Source organism: Ornithorhynchus anatinus, chromosome 8, assembly GCF_004115215.2.
Source record: "Ornithorhynchus anatinus isolate Pmale09 chromosome 8, mOrnAna1.pri.v4, whole genome shotgun sequence".
Taxonomy (NCBI): Eukaryota; Metazoa; Chordata; class Mammalia; order Monotremata; family Ornithorhynchidae; genus Ornithorhynchus; species Ornithorhynchus anatinus.
Genome location: NC_041735.1, coordinates 39,925,700 through 39,945,068, shown reverse-complemented (window position 1 = coordinate 39,945,068; position 19,369 = coordinate 39,925,700). Strand labels below are relative to the sequence as shown.

General features: G+C 41.2%; 1 protein-coding gene across 2 annotated transcripts in view; it reads left to right on the top strand.

Annotated features, from left to right (window-relative positions):
* Nucleotides 1-14,948, top strand: part of ATP2C1 (ATPase secretory pathway Ca2+ transporting 1) — a 103,439-nt gene extending 88,491 nt beyond the window's left edge. For both annotated transcript variants that reach the window (XM_007666169.4, XM_029070452.2), the window contains exons 20-27: nucleotides 2,675-2,725; nucleotides 3,614-3,780; nucleotides 5,152-5,220; nucleotides 5,819-5,935; nucleotides 7,016-7,163; nucleotides 8,368-8,463; nucleotides 11,321-11,462; nucleotides 14,129-14,948. In XM_007666169.4, coding sequence (XP_007664359.1) covers nucleotides 2,675-2,725; nucleotides 3,614-3,780; nucleotides 5,152-5,220; nucleotides 5,819-5,935; nucleotides 7,016-7,163; nucleotides 8,368-8,463; nucleotides 11,321-11,462; nucleotides 14,129-14,253 — 915 coding nt within the window. In that variant the 3' untranslated portion in view covers nucleotides 14,254-14,948. The remainder of the gene's footprint in view (nucleotides 1-2,674; nucleotides 2,726-3,613; nucleotides 3,781-5,151; nucleotides 5,221-5,818; nucleotides 5,936-7,015; nucleotides 7,164-8,367; nucleotides 8,464-11,320; nucleotides 11,463-14,128) is intronic.
* The last annotated feature ends 4,421 nt before the right edge of the window (nucleotides 14,949-19,369 follow it).

The window sequence follows — 19,369 nt, the reverse complement described above, 5'->3', positions numbered from 1 at the left end:
GACTGTGAGTCCCACGTGGGACAACCTGATTCCCCTGTGTCTACCCCAGTGCTTAGAACAGTGCTCGGCAAATAGTAAGCGCTTAACAAATACCAACATTATTATTATTATTATCTTTTCCTCCTCTTCTCCCGATACCCGATGGGAATCCTTTCATTCTGGGTACCTCTTCTGTTGGTCACTTCTGTAGTAGTACTTTCTTCCTTCCTCTTTTCTCTGTTACTCCTCCAACTCCCAAATCCTTCCATTCCTCTTTTTCCTCTCCTCCATTTCTGTGACTGGATGTCACCAGGTTTCCATTACCTGCTTTTTTAAATGCTGTAACTGCTGTTTCTCCAAGCTGAAATTCAGCTGTGGTTTGGTACCCACTTCATATTCCAGTTTCCTCCTTTTCCCTGCAATATTTTCCACAGGTGCTGCAGTCAGATTCTGTTCCTGATAGGCAGGAGCCATTTGGGCTTTTGTTCATGAGTCCACATCTCCTCCTTACCCCTATTTTTCAAATGAGGAGTTGAAGTTCAAAGATAAAAAGCGACTTGCCAAGGCCACTCTCTAACTCAGTGGAATCAATTCGTAAATAGTACACTATCAATGCTGTAGGCAGGCTTTGTCAGTGTTTATTAATCTGTTGTGGCTTCTGAATGAACATTTTCTGGGTAAATTTTTCAAGCCTGTGGTTTTTGGGCCCTTGAATTTCTAGTTTGGATAATGACCCGTAAGTTGTTATTTTTTAATCAACCTCTGGTGTTAGGCTTTGGAAACTTTAATCCGTGCCGTATTTTGTATGTTTCATCAGACTGCTAGTCATGTCAAACATTTAAACATTTTTGAATTGTTTTTAAGGATGGCAGACAGGAAATCTTTTGTTGATAATAATAATAATAATAATAATAATGTTGGTATTTGTTAAGCGCTTACTATGTGCAGAGCACTGTTCTAAGCGCTGGGGTAGACACAGGGAAATCAGGTCGTCCCACGTGGGGCTCACAGTCTTCATCCCCATTTTACAGATGAGGGAACTGAGGCACAGAGAAGTTGTGACTTGCCCACAGTCACACAGCTGACAAGTGGCAGAGCTGGGATTTGAACTCATGACCTCTGACTCCAAAGCCCGTGCTCTTTCCACTGAGCCACGCTGCTTCTGCATCTTGTTGGAAAGATGTTCAGTCCTGAAAGCCAAAGCTTTTTCTGAACTACCATCAAAAGCTTTGAAATGCGAAAAATCTTACCTCAAATGAAAGACGAAATGGAGATATGCCAGTTAATTTGGTATTTCGTGAAGGGAAGGTGCATTCAAATGACAGAAGGGTAGCTGAGCATTCACACCACTGTCATGGCTGGTAATAACCAGTTTCTGTGAATGAATTTTTGCAGTGGTTCAAAACCTCCTGAATTGAAATAAAAGCAACTTCCCCCCCTTCAAAAACTGAATTCCCAAGTAAAATTATGTTTTGGTATTTTAAGGATGGAATTACAGTGGGGTTATTGACTCATCCTCCCAATGTATTACGGTCTGGTGAGCTAGAATCCCTGGAGACGGGGTTTGTGAGTCTGAGCTGATTATACTGAGCTTTTCAAAGGTAAAACACTTCATTCAGATGTTTTTGTAGTACAGTGGAGGAATAATTAGTGTTGCATTTTTTTGGCATCTCCGATTAATGTTAGATAATCTGTTGTCATAGTTGTCTCTTCACAGAGTTCTCCAGTAAATTGAATACAGAGTTCTGATAAGGGCTGAAGAGAGAAAAGTTGAATTAGAGGGTTGGGGAAGTCAGAAGTGAGCAAAGGGGAATTGGACAACCTGAGAAGAGTAAAATGAGTAGGGAATTAATAATTGTCTTCAAGTACAGGAAAGAATATTATTCAGAGAACAACGGGCAGCTACTCTCCATCTAGCCTGAAGGCAGAACAAGAAGAAATGGCTTTAAATTTCAGCAGACATAAGGGTTAGTTTTATTGAATTATGTTACCGAGGGTGGTTGTGGCTTCCCCGTTCCTGGAGAACTACCAGTACAAGATAGGTAACTATCTGTCTGCAGCGGTTTTAAGTGCTGCCCTACTTAGAAACCAGAGAATGGGCTAGATACTGCAGCTGTTTAGGTCACTTTCCTTGGCCCACAATTCCTTTCTGTGAACATGAATTAGGGACAGTTTATGAACCCTCCCCACCACTTCTCTATGTTTGCGGGCCCCTGGTTCCGCAGATGACTGTTTTCCAAAGAGTTTCCGCCCCCATTTTATTTAGTTTTTGAACAGGTTTGATGATGTCAGCTTCCACACTTAAAAAATATATCTTACAAGCTTCTGGAAGTGAAAGTCAATGCAGATGTCCCCTCTTCTCTGTCCTGGCTCTGGCCCATCACCTCTGTTCCCAGTGCACACCCTTTACCTCCCAACCTAAATGATAAATGACCCTGGTCTAGATGACTTTCTAACCATATGATTCCCGGACAAAGAGGTCCATGCGACAGTGGATGTCTTAGAAAAGTATCTATTCTTGATTAACTGCTCCAATTCAGAATTAACTAAAGACTGATGTGTTTATTTCTGTAGCTCATAAAAGACTAACTCTGTTGGGTGGGTGGACTTGAATGTTTAAAGCTTCATTTTATGTGATGTTTTACTGCTTTCTTTTCACATATGCATTTTTAGCATTTTCTACCTTTCTCCTTAGGTCGCGGTTTTTTATAGAGCCAGCCCGAGGCATAAATTGAAGATTATCAAGGTGGGCATTTCAAGGGGAGAAGAATTGGTCAGAAATTGCTAATCCTGTTGTTTCACATGCAATCACTGATTTGGGGTGATGACACTCTAGCTGTCTCTGTGATTGGGAAGTAGCCGGATAGTAGTAGATGAAGGTTGGAGCGGGGGAAAGGGATACCAATTGAGGGAAATCCCATTCCCCATTTGGAGCTGCTGCTTCTCGCCAACCTCTTACTCTGCCTGAAACTTGTAGCACTTTGTCATCCTCTTGCCTTATGTTCCAGAATGGAAACTCAAGTATTCGTTTAAATTCCTTTCCATTGCCACATTTTCAAAGCTAAGTTCAAATTAAAAGTGTAGAAAGTGGACAGATGAAATCAGATTTGAGAACTAGAAGTTTGACACAACTTCCTGTGCCTCAAAGCGGCAAATGAAATGCCATGTGCCACCAAGCTCTGAAGAAGGATGAGGTGCAGTCGGGAAGGCAGAAATGAAAAGATAATGAAGGAATCCCCAGCAATCCTCCTGGAATCGGGTATTCTTTATATTACTTTTCAGCCTGTAGGAAACTGTATAAATTATACTGCATCAATTGATCATATTCATTGAGCATTTATTCTGTGCTATACAGTGCACTAAGTGTTTTGGGAAAGTACAAGAGTTCATGGACCATATCCTTGCCCTAAAATGAACTAACGTAGGGGAAAGCTACAAAATCGAAAGATCCTTGAGTACTTAAAATAGTGTGTTCTACTTTAAAGTAATTGTTTTCATGGCGTGACAGACATCACCTGAATTTTGCAATCTTCAGTGTAGCGAGAAAAACCTTGGAAAATGTTACCTTTGTAAGAATGCTTTTGCCAGTTTTTTTGTTCCCTTGTTTCTTGATTTTGTGTTTGTTCTGTTTTAGTCTCTACAAAATAATGGTTCAGTTGTAGCTATGACAGGAGATGGAGTAAATGATGCTGTTGCACTGAAGGCTGCAGATATCGGAGTAGCAATGGGACAGACCGGGACAGATGTTTGTAAGGAGGCAGCCGATATGATCCTCGTGGATGATGACTTTCAAACAATAATGTAAGCTGTTTGAACAATGTAGGTGTAAATATATATATATATATATATATATATATATATATATATATATATATAGCAAGTGAATTCTAATGCGTAAAAGTGTGAGTTGCTATTTTATGTTCTACCTAAAGAAATCCAGGTTTTAAAGTGATTTTCACTCTACTAGATCAGGAAGAACTTGTTATATAATAGCTGGAGTCTTTATCAGTAATCAAAATAGCTTTGATTTATATATATATAATATCATTAATCAAAATAGGTAGATACAGGATAATCAGGTTGGACATTGGACACGGTTCTTGTCCCACATGAGGCTCACAGTCTAAATCAGAGGGAGGAGGATTTAATCCCCATTTACCGATGGAGGTAACTGAGGCACAGAGAAGTTGTGACTTGTCCAAGATAACACAGCTGAGAAGTGGCTGAGTTGGGTTTAGAACCCAGGTCCTCTGACTCTTAAGCCCTTGATCTTTTCACTAGGCCATGCACTTTTCAGCGGACAGATGCATAATCAGTTCACCGTGATTACCAATAAATGGTTATGTTATATGGCCTTGGTTGCTTTGCACTGTACCCATATAAGCGTACTTAGACTGCTTTTGAGAGACTTAAGACTAAGTCACTTTGAAACTTAATATTTCCCTAAATCTGTGTGAAATATAAGCAGTTGTAAGCTCACTCCTATACTATGATGTAATTTCTTTTCCTCTCCAAATACTTGGAGAAAATGATTTGTAGGCCAGCTGATGCCGTTCCTGTTCCCGTTTTATGACTGTCTATTAACTTACTGAAAAAAAGAAAGATTAGGAGTGGAGGAATATGGCATGCAAATTCATGAATTGTGAAGAATAAATCTGCAAAACCAATCACCATTTAATAAGACATAGCTCATTCTTTAATTTTAAACCCCCTGAATGCAAACACATCGATAGCCCCCCTTATTCTGGACTTAGTCCTAAAGGGAGGGATTTGATTTAGGTCTTCAGTAGCCAGAAAAAAACAACAACTAGCCCCTCATTCTAAGGGATCAAAGGAGATTGTCACTTAAAGGTTGTAAATTAAGTCTTTTTTGGGAGAGCAGAGTATCTGACTTTCAGGTAAAGTGTATTTTCATTTTGTAAGTCTGATTAGTCTTGATAGTGAGAGAGATTTGAAATATTGTGTAATTAATAATGTGTAATCGGTGGAGCTGAGCAAGCAAGCCTGGCTGAACCTGCACAAATTGCCCAAGTGAAGAAGAGAGCTGTTAGAAGTTCTTTTTCAGTGGTACCTGTAAGCCTTCAGATCTGGATGCAAATCCATTAATTCTCAGCATGCCTTTCCCTTAGTGAAATTCTATTTTTCACTTTGCATTTATTCTTCATATTGTAGGTCAGCAATTGAAGAGGGTAAAGGGATTTATAACAACATCAAAAACTTCGTTAGATTCCAACTGAGCACGTAAGTTTGTGTAGTCACTGCCTTTGTTGATGTCATTACACTGCAGAGTTCATGATGGTTTTGATGTATTTTCTCAGGGTTATGTCCATTTGGGTCTTAATAAGTAGCCTCTTTGATTTTTCAGGAGACAATTTAGAAGTTGTTTCTTGATGATTCTGTTAATTTTACTCTTCTTTCTAACCTAATAGAATGCCTATTCATTAAAAATAAATTGGCATAGTAAGCAGTTCTCTCTTTTAATTAAAAATGCTCACTTCACCAAAAAGAATGTAATGTTTTCATAATCATGTTTAAAGAATCTTAATTCTGTGGATATAGATCAGTATTGCTTTTCTTGAAGAAGGTGGAAATTTGGCCCCTGGTATTCTAGAATAAAATGGAAACTTTGGACCACTGTTTTTGCCACAACCTGAATTGTTTCCTATCATTTTATCAGATCTATATTGTGTGTCAGTTTTAGGTGACGGCTTCAAAGGCTCTCACACTTGTACGGTCTTGCCTTAAAATTAGTATTATGGTAATCTTATTTTAAGAAATAATCTTCGTAACCTGCAAAAAATAATCATGCTGACTTTTTTAAAACCTTTTCTTTCAACAGGAGTATAGCTGCACTGACTTTAATCTCACTGGCAACATTAATGAATTTTCCTAATCCTCTGAATGCCATGCAGATTTTATGGATAAATATTATCATGGATGGACCTCCAGCTCAGAGGTAATACATAGTTCATTCAAGGATTTTAAATGGCCTCCTGGATCCATATCTGGTCAGGACTGACCTAACGTTGGTGGAGAGCATGCTGGGCAGGCAAAGCTAATATTTTTGTAGCCGCATACCACTATCCTACTTCGGGACCATGTCTTAAACTGACAAAAGAGACAGAGAACAGCCTGCTTCTTGCCATGGCTGTCGGTCTGAACAGACCCTGGGTTTAAACACTCGGGAGAGACACCTGCAGAGTGGTAAACTGGGGGCGGGGGAGGATGTTCCTGTTTCTCCATCTGTAAAATAAGTCTAAAATTTTTTCTCCATGCCTACTTCACAGAAAAGTTGAAGATGGACTGCCATGGCTAGCTTTTCAGGGCTCCTTCCTCCTTCAGGGCAAAGGCCAGAGGGGAGCAGGCCACTGAGCTGTAGGGTGTTGAAGCTAGATGTGGAGCTTTCTGATCTGATGATGGAAAGCAAGGAGCCAGGGACAGGAGAGGTTGGAAACAGTAGGGCCTGGACTTGAGGCTGAGGGGGGAACTAGTATAAATTCTCCCAGGCCAAGATTGCCCCCCGCAGTGACGTGAAGCCCTTGAGGGTTAAAGCCTGCTCTGGGCATACCCTTTTAAATAATACTAATGATGATAGTATTTGTTAAGCACTTACTATGTGCCAAGCACTGTTGTAAGCACTGGGGTAGATACAGGGTCATTAGATTGTCCCCCGTGGGGCTCACAGTCTTAATCCCCATTTTACGGATGAGATACCTGAGGCACAGAGAAGTTAGGTGACTTGCCCAAAGGCACACAGCTGACCAGAGCTGGGATCAGACCCCACGACCTCTGTCTCCCAAGCCCGTGCTCCTTCCACTAAGCCACGCTGCTTCTCTCTTAAATGGAGAGTCTGTCATTAGAAATTTGTGATCTTACTCCTGTAAGGTCAGCAGTGATAATAGAGTTTTCTCGGTGCAACCTGTAAATAGTAGGAAGGTTTCTTTCTGGAACGCTACTCTGAAAAAATTGTGCTTGTATGTTGTAAATCGGACTCCTAAAATTCATAAAATTCATGTTTCTCTCTTTTGATTTCAAGCCTTGGAGTAGAACCTGTGGATAAAGATGTCATTCGGAAACCTCCACGGAATTGGAAAGACAGCATTTTGACCAAAAACTTAATTATTAAAATATTGGTTTCATCAGTAATCATTGTGTGTGGAACTCTGTTTGTCTTCTGGCGAGAGGTATGAGAAATTGGTGTCTCTGAGTGGTAGCGTTCTGAGCCTGGCTTGAAATGATGAACTAGGCCATTGGATGCTGCTGTTGGTAGTGCCCTGGCCTTGGTGGGAGCGAGGCTGAAAGGGACCCTTGTACTTCAAATTCAGTTTTTCAAAACAAGCTAAAGCTAACATTTCTATTCCTCTCTGAAGTCCATCCCTTCTTTCTTTCTCTTCAAGATATAAATATCCTCTTTGGAAGAATCAAAGTGGTAATAGTAATGACTGTAAGATCACTGTGGGCAGGGATTATGTCTGCTAGATTGTTCGGGTGTACTCTCCCAAGCACTTAGTACAGGACTCTGTACAGTAAGCACTCAGTAAATACTATTGACTTATGATACACTTGTTGGCTTTGTGACCTTGAGCAAGTCACTTCTCTGTGCCTCAGTTACCTCATCTGTATAATGGGGACTGAGACTGTGAACCCTATGTGGGACAGGGACTGTGTACTCATTCAATTGTATTTATTGAGCGCTTACAGTGTGCAGATCAGTGTATTAAGCGCTTGGAATGTACAGTTTGGCAACATTCATTCATTCATTCAATAGTATTGAGCGCTTACTATGTGCAGAGCACTGTACTAGGCACTTGGAATGAACAAGTCGGCAACAGATAGAGACAGTCCGTGCCATTTGACGGGCTTACAGTCTGGTTTACAGTCTAAAAGGGGGAGACAGACAACAAATGAATGGACTAAATGAGGAGAGAAATTTGACTTACCTTCTATCCTTGAATCTATCCAAGCACTTAAAACAGTGCTCGACACATAGTAAGTGCTTTAACAAATACCATAATTATTATTCTATGATATTTATTAGACACCTACTGAATATATTGCACTATAGTAAGAGATGGGGAAGTAGAATAGGGAATTACAATTCACTCAAAGTTAGGAGCCCTAACAATTTAATGTTCCTGAAAGATTCTGTAATACAGCTGCTTCATTTTCATTAAAAAACAGTTCATTTAAAATCCAGTATAGTACATGACAGTACTTCCTGATTTGCTCACTGTGTGATTGTACAGAGTCTCATTAAGCAGCTTGCTGTAACCAAAAAACTTCCTGGGTAGTGAAACTCTATGGTCTTAAAAGAAAATGTTAACTTTTAAGAGTTGTGTGGTTCATGAGATGCAGACCCTAAAGTCGTTTAATTTTTCTCTTGGGCAGTTACGGGACAATGTGATAACACCTCGAGATACAACGATGACCTTCACCTGCTTTGTATTTTTTGACATGTTTAATGCTCTGAGTTCCAGATCACAGGTAGGCTAGGTGGCTATATTTAATTCTTGCTATTTTCTCGAATTTACACACATGTTGAGAATTTTTTTTTCTTTACCAGCTGAAGTGCTTTATATACTTGAAATGCAGTAGATCTGGATTAGCCCAGTGACTCTTACCAAAGCAACAGCTTGGATCTTAAAAGTTATAAATGAACAATAACTGTTAAGATGGGAAACCAGTACTTAAAGATGGCAGGAATTGTCTGTAGAAAAGCAGTGGAAAGAACATGGGCCTGGGTGTCAGAGGACCTGGGTTCTAGTCTCAGCTCTGACATGTGTCTGCTTTGTGACAAGTCAATTTATCTGTGATTCTGTTCCCTCATCTACGTAAAAGGGGGTTCAATACCTGTTCTCCCTCCTACTTAGACTGTAAGCCCCATTTGAGACCTGATTATCTTGTTTCTAACCCAGTGCTTAGAACAGTGCTTGGCACATGATATGTAAAATAAAGTACAATAGAGTTTAAGAAAAAGTAGAAAGGGCAAGAGGAGTGGAGATAAGTATGCTGTGTATCTATTCTATAGGCAAGGAAGTTTTTGAATAGAGACTTGGCCTCATTTGCTTTTAGTTTTGGTGCTGAGGCTAGTGAATTCTTCTTGCATAAACAAATCCATTATCTTTAGCACCCGTATGACATCACTAATTGCTTTAAAACCTTAGATTAATATATGCCTAAAATTCCATGCAGAAAAGTAGGAGGTAATTCCCAGATCCTCAAATCAGTTAATAGGGAAAAATATTCTCTGCGCATTTGATACGTAAATAACTCTGACCTATCTTAAGAAGGTGCAGTTAAACCCCTGCATCAGCTGTTGCATGACCAAGCAGCGTGGCCTCGTGGAAAGAGCCTGGGCCTGGGAATCAGAGGCCCTGGATTCTGATCCCGGCTCTGCCACGTGTCCGCTGAGTGACCTTGGGCAATTCAGTTAACTTCTCTCTGCCTCAGGTACCTCATCTGTAAAATGGGGATGGAAGCTGTGAGCCCCTCGTGGGACATGGACTGTGTCCAACCTGATGATCTCGTATCCACCTCAGTGCTTTTGGCAACGTAGCCAAGCTTCTTGAAGCCCCCTTCGTAGCCAGCAGCTGTGCCCTCCTCCTCCACCCTGCACTGCTGCCTTTTTCTCTTAATTGATGCAGTTGTTTTCCTGGATGCAATCTCCCCCCGCCACCTCCACCTCCTTTCTGGTACTGCATAGGCAGCTTGAAGATGGGAGCCTGCTTGGTCCCACCTGGTTATTCATTCATTCAGTCATATTTATTGAGCGCTTACTGTGTGCAGAGCCCTGTACTAAGGGCTTGGAAAATAAAATTCGGCAACAGAGAGAATCCTTACCCAACAACGGGCTCACAGTCTAGAACGGGGAGACAGACAATAAAAAGACAAAAATAAGTAGGCATCCATAGCTTTAAAATGAACAGAATTATAGATATATACACATCAATAAATAGAATATGTACAAATATACCCAAGTGCTGTGGGGAAGGGGGTAGAGCAGAGGGAGGGAGCTGGGGCGATGGGGAGGAGGAGCAGAGGGAAAGGGGGGCTCAGTCTGGGAAGGCCTCCTGGAGGAGGTGAGCTCTCAGGGCTTTGAAGGGGGGAAGAGAGGTAGTTGGGCGGATGTGAGGAGGGAGGGCGTTCCAGACCAGAGGGAGGACGTGGGCCAGGGGTCGACGACGGGACAGGCGAGTACGAGGCCCGGTGAGGAGGTGAGCGGTGGCAGAGGAGCGGAGTGTGTGGGCTGGGCTGGAGGAGAAGAGAAGGGAGGTGAGGTAGGAGGGGGCAAGGTGACTTCATGTCCCCCAGGATAGTCCAAACTGCTTTGTAGTCTTTAAACTATCTGGGGGAGGAGAGAGGATGGTTTTCATTCATTCAGTCGTATTTGAGCGCTTACTGTGTGCAGAGCACCGTACTAAGCGGTTCGTTTTGATGGTAGCTGGGCTTGTTGGACAGTGAATGAAGACACATCCCTATGGCAGCCTGGCCTGAACTTACTAATTGGATCTAGTTCAGAACTCTTGAGGCCTCCTCTTGTTGAATGTGAGAGCAGAGGGGAGACGGGAAGGCCGTGAGGAATAGGGTTTGTTTCCTCATATGTTCCTCTCAACTCTGTTTTATCGTACTCTCCCAAGTGCTTAGGACAGTGCTGTGCACACGGTAAGAACTCAAGTACCATTGGTGGTTCGATTTTAGGACAGGGTCATGAAGTATAGAGTGAACGTGTGCAAACCTACAAATAAGAAACGTGCTGTGAGCCCAAACAAGGAAATCTGCATTTCTTCGGCTCCTTTTTGGAGTCTAGTTGAGATGGACACGAAAGGATTGTAGCTTTTAAAGAGGCTCCAGTACAGCTACAACAGGACTTAGAACCAAGTAGCCTCACCTGGAAGAGGGAGGGAGTAGTTCCTATAAATTATTTGGGGCTGGACTGGATTTCGGCTAACCACAAACCATATCACCGTTGGACATTTAAACGTGCACGAAGCATTAACCCTCGGCCATTTAGACATTAAACAAATTTCTCCTCATACCAAAGTGGTGTTAGTAGCAAGCTCTCGAAAACTCCTACGTATCATTGTATTTGATATTTTCGTATTTATGCAGTAAATATCAACAATCTCTACATAAAGTAGTCTGTGGTAAATTAATAGGAAAAACAGGCTCTGGCATGGTATTATTGTATGTTATAGAGGCCACTTGGCTTGTGAAAACAAGTAGAAAGGCAAAAGAAATAACTCTGTACTGGATTTCTGGTAAACAGTTCTTTGAAATCATCAGCAGAATTAGTTATCATCGATCCCTAAGGTAATTACTGTGTTGTCTGCCCTGTTTTTAGACTAAGTCAGTGTTTGAGATTGGACTCTGCAGTAACAAAATGTTTTGTTATGCGGTTCTGGGATCCATCATGGGACAGTTACTAGTGATTTACTTCCCTCCACTTCAGAAGGTTTTTCAGACTGAGAGCCTGAGCATTCTAGGTAAGAAAAGCTTGTTCTTGTGGCTAGTTTTTATAAACTGTGCTGGTGTGCTCAAATTAAGTGCTTTGCAGGATCCAAAAGGCAGGGTTTTTTTTGTTTAATAGGAATGAAATATGAGTGGCCTACCTGGGTTTTAAAATGTGCCATTAAATTCTTCTTCTGAGAAAAGTACAATAGAAGCAGGCTTCTAACTCATTGATGTCTTCAAAGCTTTTAAGACAGACTTAATAGTTCATGTTGCGAATTCTTAAGTGCTACAAATCAAATCTTCCTGAAATAAATGAGTTCATAACTTGTTATATGGCCCTGTGTGCCCTTGGAGGAAAAATAGTTTAATCCCAAAATGGAATTGTGCATATTTTAGACTGAATTTGGTGCAGCTGTGTTTGTTGGAAATTCCATTTTAGGATGCCCTTACATGTTTGTACCTCACTGATGCTCATTTTCTCATGTTTGCTCTATCAATTTTCATAAAATCTACTAATCTCACTCTATTAAAATCAAAGAATGCTAATCGCAGTTCATGGATCAGTCAGTCATCTTCCATGACTTGAACTCATTTCCACAGTATTTGGTGCTTAAGTTAAGGCTTAAAGTAAACACATGTAAACCGTATTAAGCTAAACGGATAAGGGAGATGGAGCCGTTTCCATGTGAGGCTAGACTGAAAAAAATACGGGCACTTCCACCCAGAAGGATGGAAACAGCTTCCAAAGCCTTTAAGGGGCAGATGGGGGTAAACTTGGAGCTATGTTTTACCGCATCCCACAGGACCAGAGAGCACCCATTGAAGCTTGAAGGTGAAATGTTAAAATCTGACAAAAAGAAACACTTCCTACACAAGCAAGTGATATCTGTGACCATTGAAAGCTGTGGAAGTAGAACATGTTGTTAAATTCACAAAGGTTTGTTTAAAATCCTAGAAGATAGGCCCGTAATATGTTTTTAGAGGGGAAACATTTCAGTTAAATTCAGGCGTGGATTAAGAAGGATTAATGGACTGTGTAATCCATAAATCCTAGAGCAAAGTTAGAGATCCTAGTTCCCTAGCACTGAGAATAGATGTCAAGGAGGGCGAACATCCCATTGCTTCCTTAGTGATGGAATGCCAGGCTGGGTGGCCATCGATCATCTGACCCCGAATAGCACTAATTCCACCAGAGAACTTACGTGAGAGAGCATGAGACTGGAAGTAGAGAGATCCAGGCTCTGCCACTGGCCTGCGATGGAACTGCTGGCACATCGCAGCCTCTTGGGGCCTCCATTTCCTTCATATGCAAAATGGGGATGAAACAGCCGCTTTCCCTACCTCCTAGATTGGGAGACTTGTGTGGGACAGGGAACGTGTTCAACGTGTTCATATTTTTATCTACCCAAGTGTATGGCACACAGAAAACAGTAAATACCAAGATGATAAATATTATACGCTGGCATCTATTTTCATTTCCCGGAGTGGGGTGCAGGACCACAAAGGGATCCAGACTACCCCTTCATCCCCTTAGGTCCCATTTTCAGAGCTGGCAAGGATTACTTCTCATTCTCTTCACGCCCAGGTCGGGGCTGCAGAGGAAGAATGGACGCCAGGGCCTCGAGTTAACCTGCTTCCACTCATGCGTGTGGAGTGGCATGGGAGGTGGATCCTGGTTTTTGATGCTTGTCCCTCAGCGAGGTGGCAGCTGTTTTTGCTTTGCCTCCAGTTGAGACCAGAACTGCAGTGGGGAAGGGGATGCTTTAGAACCCTTGACTGCCTCCGCAGGATCAGAAAATGGGACCCAGACCTCCCCTCACTCTTATTTCATGGTTATCCTGAAGGGTAGGGGAAGAAGGAAGCTTATGCCCTGAAAATCCTGTATTGTGGTGGTGATAATGCTGTGTAATTTGTTAAACCAAGCTGGGTTCTCTCTCTCCTCGGTGACCTTTCATTCATTCAATAGTATTTATTGAGCGCTTACTATGTGCAGAGCACTGTACTAAGCGCTTGGGATGAACAAGTTGGCAACAGATAGAGACAGTCCCTGCCGTTTGACGGACTTACAGTCTAATCGGGGGAGACGGACAGACAAGAACAATGGCAATAAACAGCGTCAAGGGGACCTGCAATGGACTAGAACACCCTAGTGTCTCTTTAATATGATTGAGGGAGGTGTTTTAATATTTTGGTACAAGTCAAGACGAGAGATCGAGGCCGTTTCAAAGATTAAATTTTCCCTGCAACGATTCGGCTTTGAAGTTCTCCCTAGACATGAACTACTTTTAATTTCATTTTGTACTTTCGCTTGCAATGTCTTTTTCTTTTAAAGCTTGTTTTTGTTTTTGGGTGTTTTTTTTTCCTCAAGACCCTGACGGCAGCTCTCCGAGATAGTCGGTAGGAATAAAGAGCAGCCTGGTTGCTTTTCAAAGAGAGGTATTAGAAGAGGAATGAATAGTTTGGCTTTGAAATGGATTGGAACATGGAAACATTCCAAACACTGCTGATTAATCCTCTTCAGTCAAATGTCCCAGAGTTGCAGGAGGAATGGTGTTAGCTAAGCATAGAACCTGAAAACTCCTGTCCCTAGAGCTTTTCAAAATACCAGCTGCCAACTGAGGACACCACTCCTCCCACACGGTGTCCTAAAATACTTGCTTGGGAAGAGAATTTAAAACCAAATTAATTCTCCTTTCAGATTTGCTGTTTCTCCTGGGCCTCACGTCCTCAGTCTGCATAGTGGCCGAAGTTATAAAGAAGGTTGAGAGGAGCAGGGAAAAGATCCAGAAGCACGGCAGCTCATCATCTTTTCTTGATGTATGATGCATATTGCATTCTTTATTTTGCAAACTAGGAATTGCAGTCTGAGGTTGGGATGGAAGGGCAAAATTCAGAGGATAAAGGAAGCTCTGAGGGCTTTTGGTTGTCTCCATATTTCAGTAGCTAAATGTGAACCTCCGCATAAAGGCAGTGGAAGAATGGAAACTTTATCCTTCTGGGAGTCACAAATGAAATTATGCAACTTTGATAGCATTTTCCTGGGAAGAATTGGCTTCTGCAATTCAGTGGACCTTTATGGTGGGTAAAAGCTTAACTGAAAAACAACAGCAACAACAAAAAATGAAGAAACTTGTCAAAGCCCAGTCTGTTTTCTGCACTTAAGAGGTCTGACTGTATAAATACAGTATCTATCTTATACTGATATAAATATTTTAGTTGGTTTTTATTTTTCAGTATTCTATTACTTTATGGTGGTGGGGCTTTGTTACTAATACAAAAAATAATCATTTCAAAGGCATTCCATTTGGTTTAGAAATGATCACAAGAGTGCCAGACTTCTGCTTTGTCCTGCAATGTAAAACAGCTCAAGTACCTTGTGCTGCCATTTTTTGTATCCTAAGTTCTCTGCACAGGATGTGACCACTGTCGGATCAATGTTTTCTTTTCTTTCTTTTTGTGATTGAAAAGCCTATTGCTGCAATTTGAAGTAAATGTTTGCTTTTCTTAGTAAGTGTAAATGGCCTTCTTTTCTTAGTACACGCTGACTATCTGATACGGGGTCGGGCTGAGACCGCGCAGGATTTGGAGCCCAGGACCACTGACGTTCGAAGCGTGCCTGGAAGATGTCAAATCTCACATCTTTAACAGCACTGCTGTCGAGTTCCTTCCGAAAGGCGGTTTTAACTGTTGGGCCAACATTTCCAATGAGTTGTATTAAGAATGTATGCATGTTCTTTTTGCCTTCTTGCCGAATCAGATTATTAGATCTTAACATCTCTTAAACCTCACCTCCTTAGGACCAAGCTCGGGTGCTTTACAGGTTTCAAATCATGTCTTAATGTTTTAACTGCACTTGTATTTATTAAGCGCTCACTGCGTGCAGAGCACTGTGCGAAGTGCTTGAGAGAGGTAATATGACAGAGTGGTGGGTAGGACACATTCCTTGCCCTGTAGGCTCTGTGCTTTTGAAAGAGGCCCTTTAAGAAGTCAAACTGCTCTCAGTGAGTGAGCTCTACAAATAGAGGATTCCTGCTTTATCGGTGGACCTCTGTCCATTTGGACCCTCAGAGAAGTGGAACTGCTGTTCGCCAGTTCTTCATTTTCATCTCCTGCAGTAACCCTCCTCCTCCTCCCTTTTTTACTCCTCACCCATCCAGCATTTACTCACTTCCTGCTTTCATCAGCGAGCGTGTAAATGGACGTTTTCCTGTGTTTCTAACTTGCAGTCCTTCACCACTTGATGAGGTAGGTGAAAATATTAAGTAGATACAGGACTTTGAATTCAGAGAGGATTTCTGCAATGTTCTGACTCTCTTCTCCCTGTTCTCACCCCTGCCACTGAAATTCTCTAAACAAAATAAATATTAAACAGATATTGAAGCAGTCTGCCACCCCCCTCCCCCCCCCCACCCCAAATCGCATCTCAGAGGTCTCTGGATTTTTTTTCTTTTTGAAATGTTGTTTTAAAATTCTTGCTATTCAAGCACATTGAATATAAAATTAAGCTCTTGAAATATTAACCAAAGGTAACAAAAGGACAACTTTTTTACTCTTATTAGTGAATACACAATCTTCATGAACAGCAACTTAAATATCTTTTTGGATAGAACTCTAATGATGTAGTAATCTAACTTTTTCTCAACTCATGAGTTCAGATGATGGTCATGATGTCTCTTGGGATGTTTTGTTTTTGAGATAAACTGATTGTGTTCATTACTATACCTGTGCTACACATTTCCAATTAACCGTGAGCTGTTCATTTGCTTCTCTGCCACAGGGATTTAGATCATTAACATTTCCAGGGAACTTCAAGTCTATTGTGCCGGAATGGAAACACTTCGCTTATCAGATCTGAATTATGGATTGTAAAACTTTAAAATCTATATAGGTTGTACTGGAGGGAGATGTAAACATTAACATGATTAATTTTGTGATTTAGTTCCTTCCTGGGTTGCCCAGGAATGATGATGATAATTATGGTACTTGTTAAGCGCTTGCTATGTGTCAAGTCCCTACTCCCAGGCTTATGGTTTATCCACTAGGCCACACTGCTTCTGATGCAGATAAAAGTGAAATCAAGTGCCTAGAGAAGCAGTGGCAGGTGTGAGCAGAGGGGTTATGTAGTTTCTAGCAGCAATAAATTGCTGTTGTCTGAGATTTGTTCTTCTAAACCTTTAGGTTCTTGGGCAGGACAAGTGTGCTGTCCATGGGGTAGCGTACAATTTTTGATAACCAATTTAATCATTCATGTAGTTATTAACGTGATTGTTTCCCACTAGGCTTTTGGAAACATACAATTATCCTAGAAGTTCATATATCAGAAACAGTGATCAATGCATACAAAATTTCTTGAATTTCTAAAGTACTAAAACGTCACTTGACACAGGTTGCATTATAAAAAGGCGTTTAATTTTTTTAAGCAATGGCAAGAAGTCCTTGCCTTCTACAGCCTTATATTTTGTATGACACAGGCACCAAAGGAAGCTTAGAAGAAGATCCATTCTCATGTCTGGGGATTTACCAAGAAGTTATCCAGACCTTTCTTGAGCCTATTAATAAAAGGTAATTGCATCAGATGTTGGAGGAAAACATCACTGGTGAAAATGAATGGACACGGGATGAAAGAGATGAGAGGGAACTTGATCACAGTGTTGAAAAAAGAGGGTTAACAGAACTATAACTACTCGTGATGAAACATGATGGCGAATGAAAGTGGTGTGCCGATTTTGGGGTTGTAAATGAAGACTAGAAATCTGTGTACTGTCTACAGCTATTCCCATTAGAGAAGCATTTTTGATCTTTGTAAATAGTGAATAGAATGCACTTAGGTTATTCAGAAAAACACTCTGGAGAAGGGTTTGGAGGGAGGAGTGATCAAAGCTGGTATATAACCTTTTTCCATCAGTTGCCCTCAAGTTCTTGAGCCAAATGTTTCAGAAAAGCAAGAGCCACAGTTCAAGGCTTTTTGAAATTTATTAGATATGCCAGGAAATATTTCTTGCGTTCTTTCTTTCCTCTTCAGTCCCATTCCCACACCACACTGAGCAAAGTGAATGAAAGAAAATGAGTTCTTGCATTTAGATATTGTTTTTCGTTTTCATGCTTAGAGCAATTTTAAGGCAGTTTTACAGGTTTACCAATTTGTTTACAGTTAAGTAATAGTCTTTCTACAAGGATACCTTCACGGTTCAGTAAAGGGCATAGAAAAGGCCTTTATTGAGAGATGCTATTTTAAAAATATGTACAGAAAATTTAATCTTTCCAACTCAATATCAAATTTTATATTTGTCAGAGATGGATGGGATCTAGAGTGATCTAGTCCATCCCCCTATTTCCAGCTCCACCTAGTCTCAGGCAGATGTTTAAAGATTCCCTAGAAGAGACTTTGCAGTCCTCATAGAAAACCCACCCCAACAAGTCCTTCCTTTTTATCTAGAATTTAGAACTGCCCTGTGTTCACTTCTTATACTGTCTTCAGTACTGAAGTCAACCTTCTTTCACTTACACTGAAACTTACACTTAAAAATCTCCTGTTGCCTTTCTGCTTTTCTTTGGAAGCGACATTAAATCCAGTTCCTGGCATTCTTCCGCCTCTGAGTGTAAATTCTAGAACAGACACAATACACCATCAGGATCAAAACTAAGAAAAACTGGAAGGATCAGGATTATCGTGATGTGTGGTTGGTTGCTGGCTGGGAAAAGGGGAAGCTGGGGTCTGTGTGTCCTTCCACCCTTCTGATGCATACCCTCTTCAGTGAATTAAAGGAATTCAGTCGATGGGCTGCCTTGGAAACAATAGTGCCTTGTGGTAACCTTTTTTAGGCTTTTTCATCTTCCACAATTTTCTAGAATTTCACCTCATGATAGGTGATAGGGGGTCTATACTAGTTATTTTCAAACTATCTCCCCCACTAAGCCCCTCAGTTCTTACCGAAACAATTGACATAAATGTACTATTTGGATGGCACTTGCTTGACTGCAGCTACTCTACTGTGGAAGAAATGCTTGTTTTCACAAGTCTGCTCCCAAAATTGAATGTGCAGCTTTATTTCAAAATAAATTGCCTTTAATGCCTAGCTTCTTGGCTGTAGTCACAGGTCTTAAGTGGCGAAGCGTTCCCTTCTACACACAGTCACTTGAAGATGGACTTGCAGTTCATTTGTGATTCCAATAGGTAGTAATTGATAAGTTTAAGTCCAAACCATGTTATCTATTCCAGGTATTTCCACCTTCCTAAAGAAAAGCCACTCTTTCTACCATTTGGGCCCTGTCTATCCAAGCAACTTAAGAATGACTTCAAAGCAATAACAGGGGATTAGTGAAGGGGAAAACCAATTGCTTCCTAAACTGGAATCCCACTGCAAACTTCCCTGTCCTTTTAAAACACTGTGGCATCAGGGTAATAATGGGAGGGCAGCGGGAGCAAATGCAATTACAGTAGGAAAGCAGTAAATGAGCAGGCTTTTAAAATTTTTTTAAAAATGGTAAAGTGCTTAAACACTGTTCTAAGCCCTGGGGCAGGTACAAGTTAATTAGGTCGGACACAATCCTTGTCCCACCGTGGGGCTTATGGTCTAAGTAGGAGGGAGAAGAGGTATTTAATCTCCATTTTCAGTAGAGGAAACTGAGGCACAGAGAAAGTAAGTACCTGGCCCAAGGTTACACGGCAAGCAATTGGCAGGCGGGGATTAGAGTTCAGGTCCTTTGACATACAGTGTGGCCTGCTTCTTTAAGCAGTTAACTCATACAATGGAACCTTGACTCGAATGAAGAATTGATCCCATTCCAGTGAGTCTTCTCAGTCTCCTTTTACTTGCTTTCTACCCCTACCAGGGCAGGGGATTCAGGAAGAGTTAAAACTCTGAAATTTTGAATAATAATTATTATGGCATTTAAGTGCTTACTATGTGCCAGGCACTGTGTTCCACATGGGGGGTCT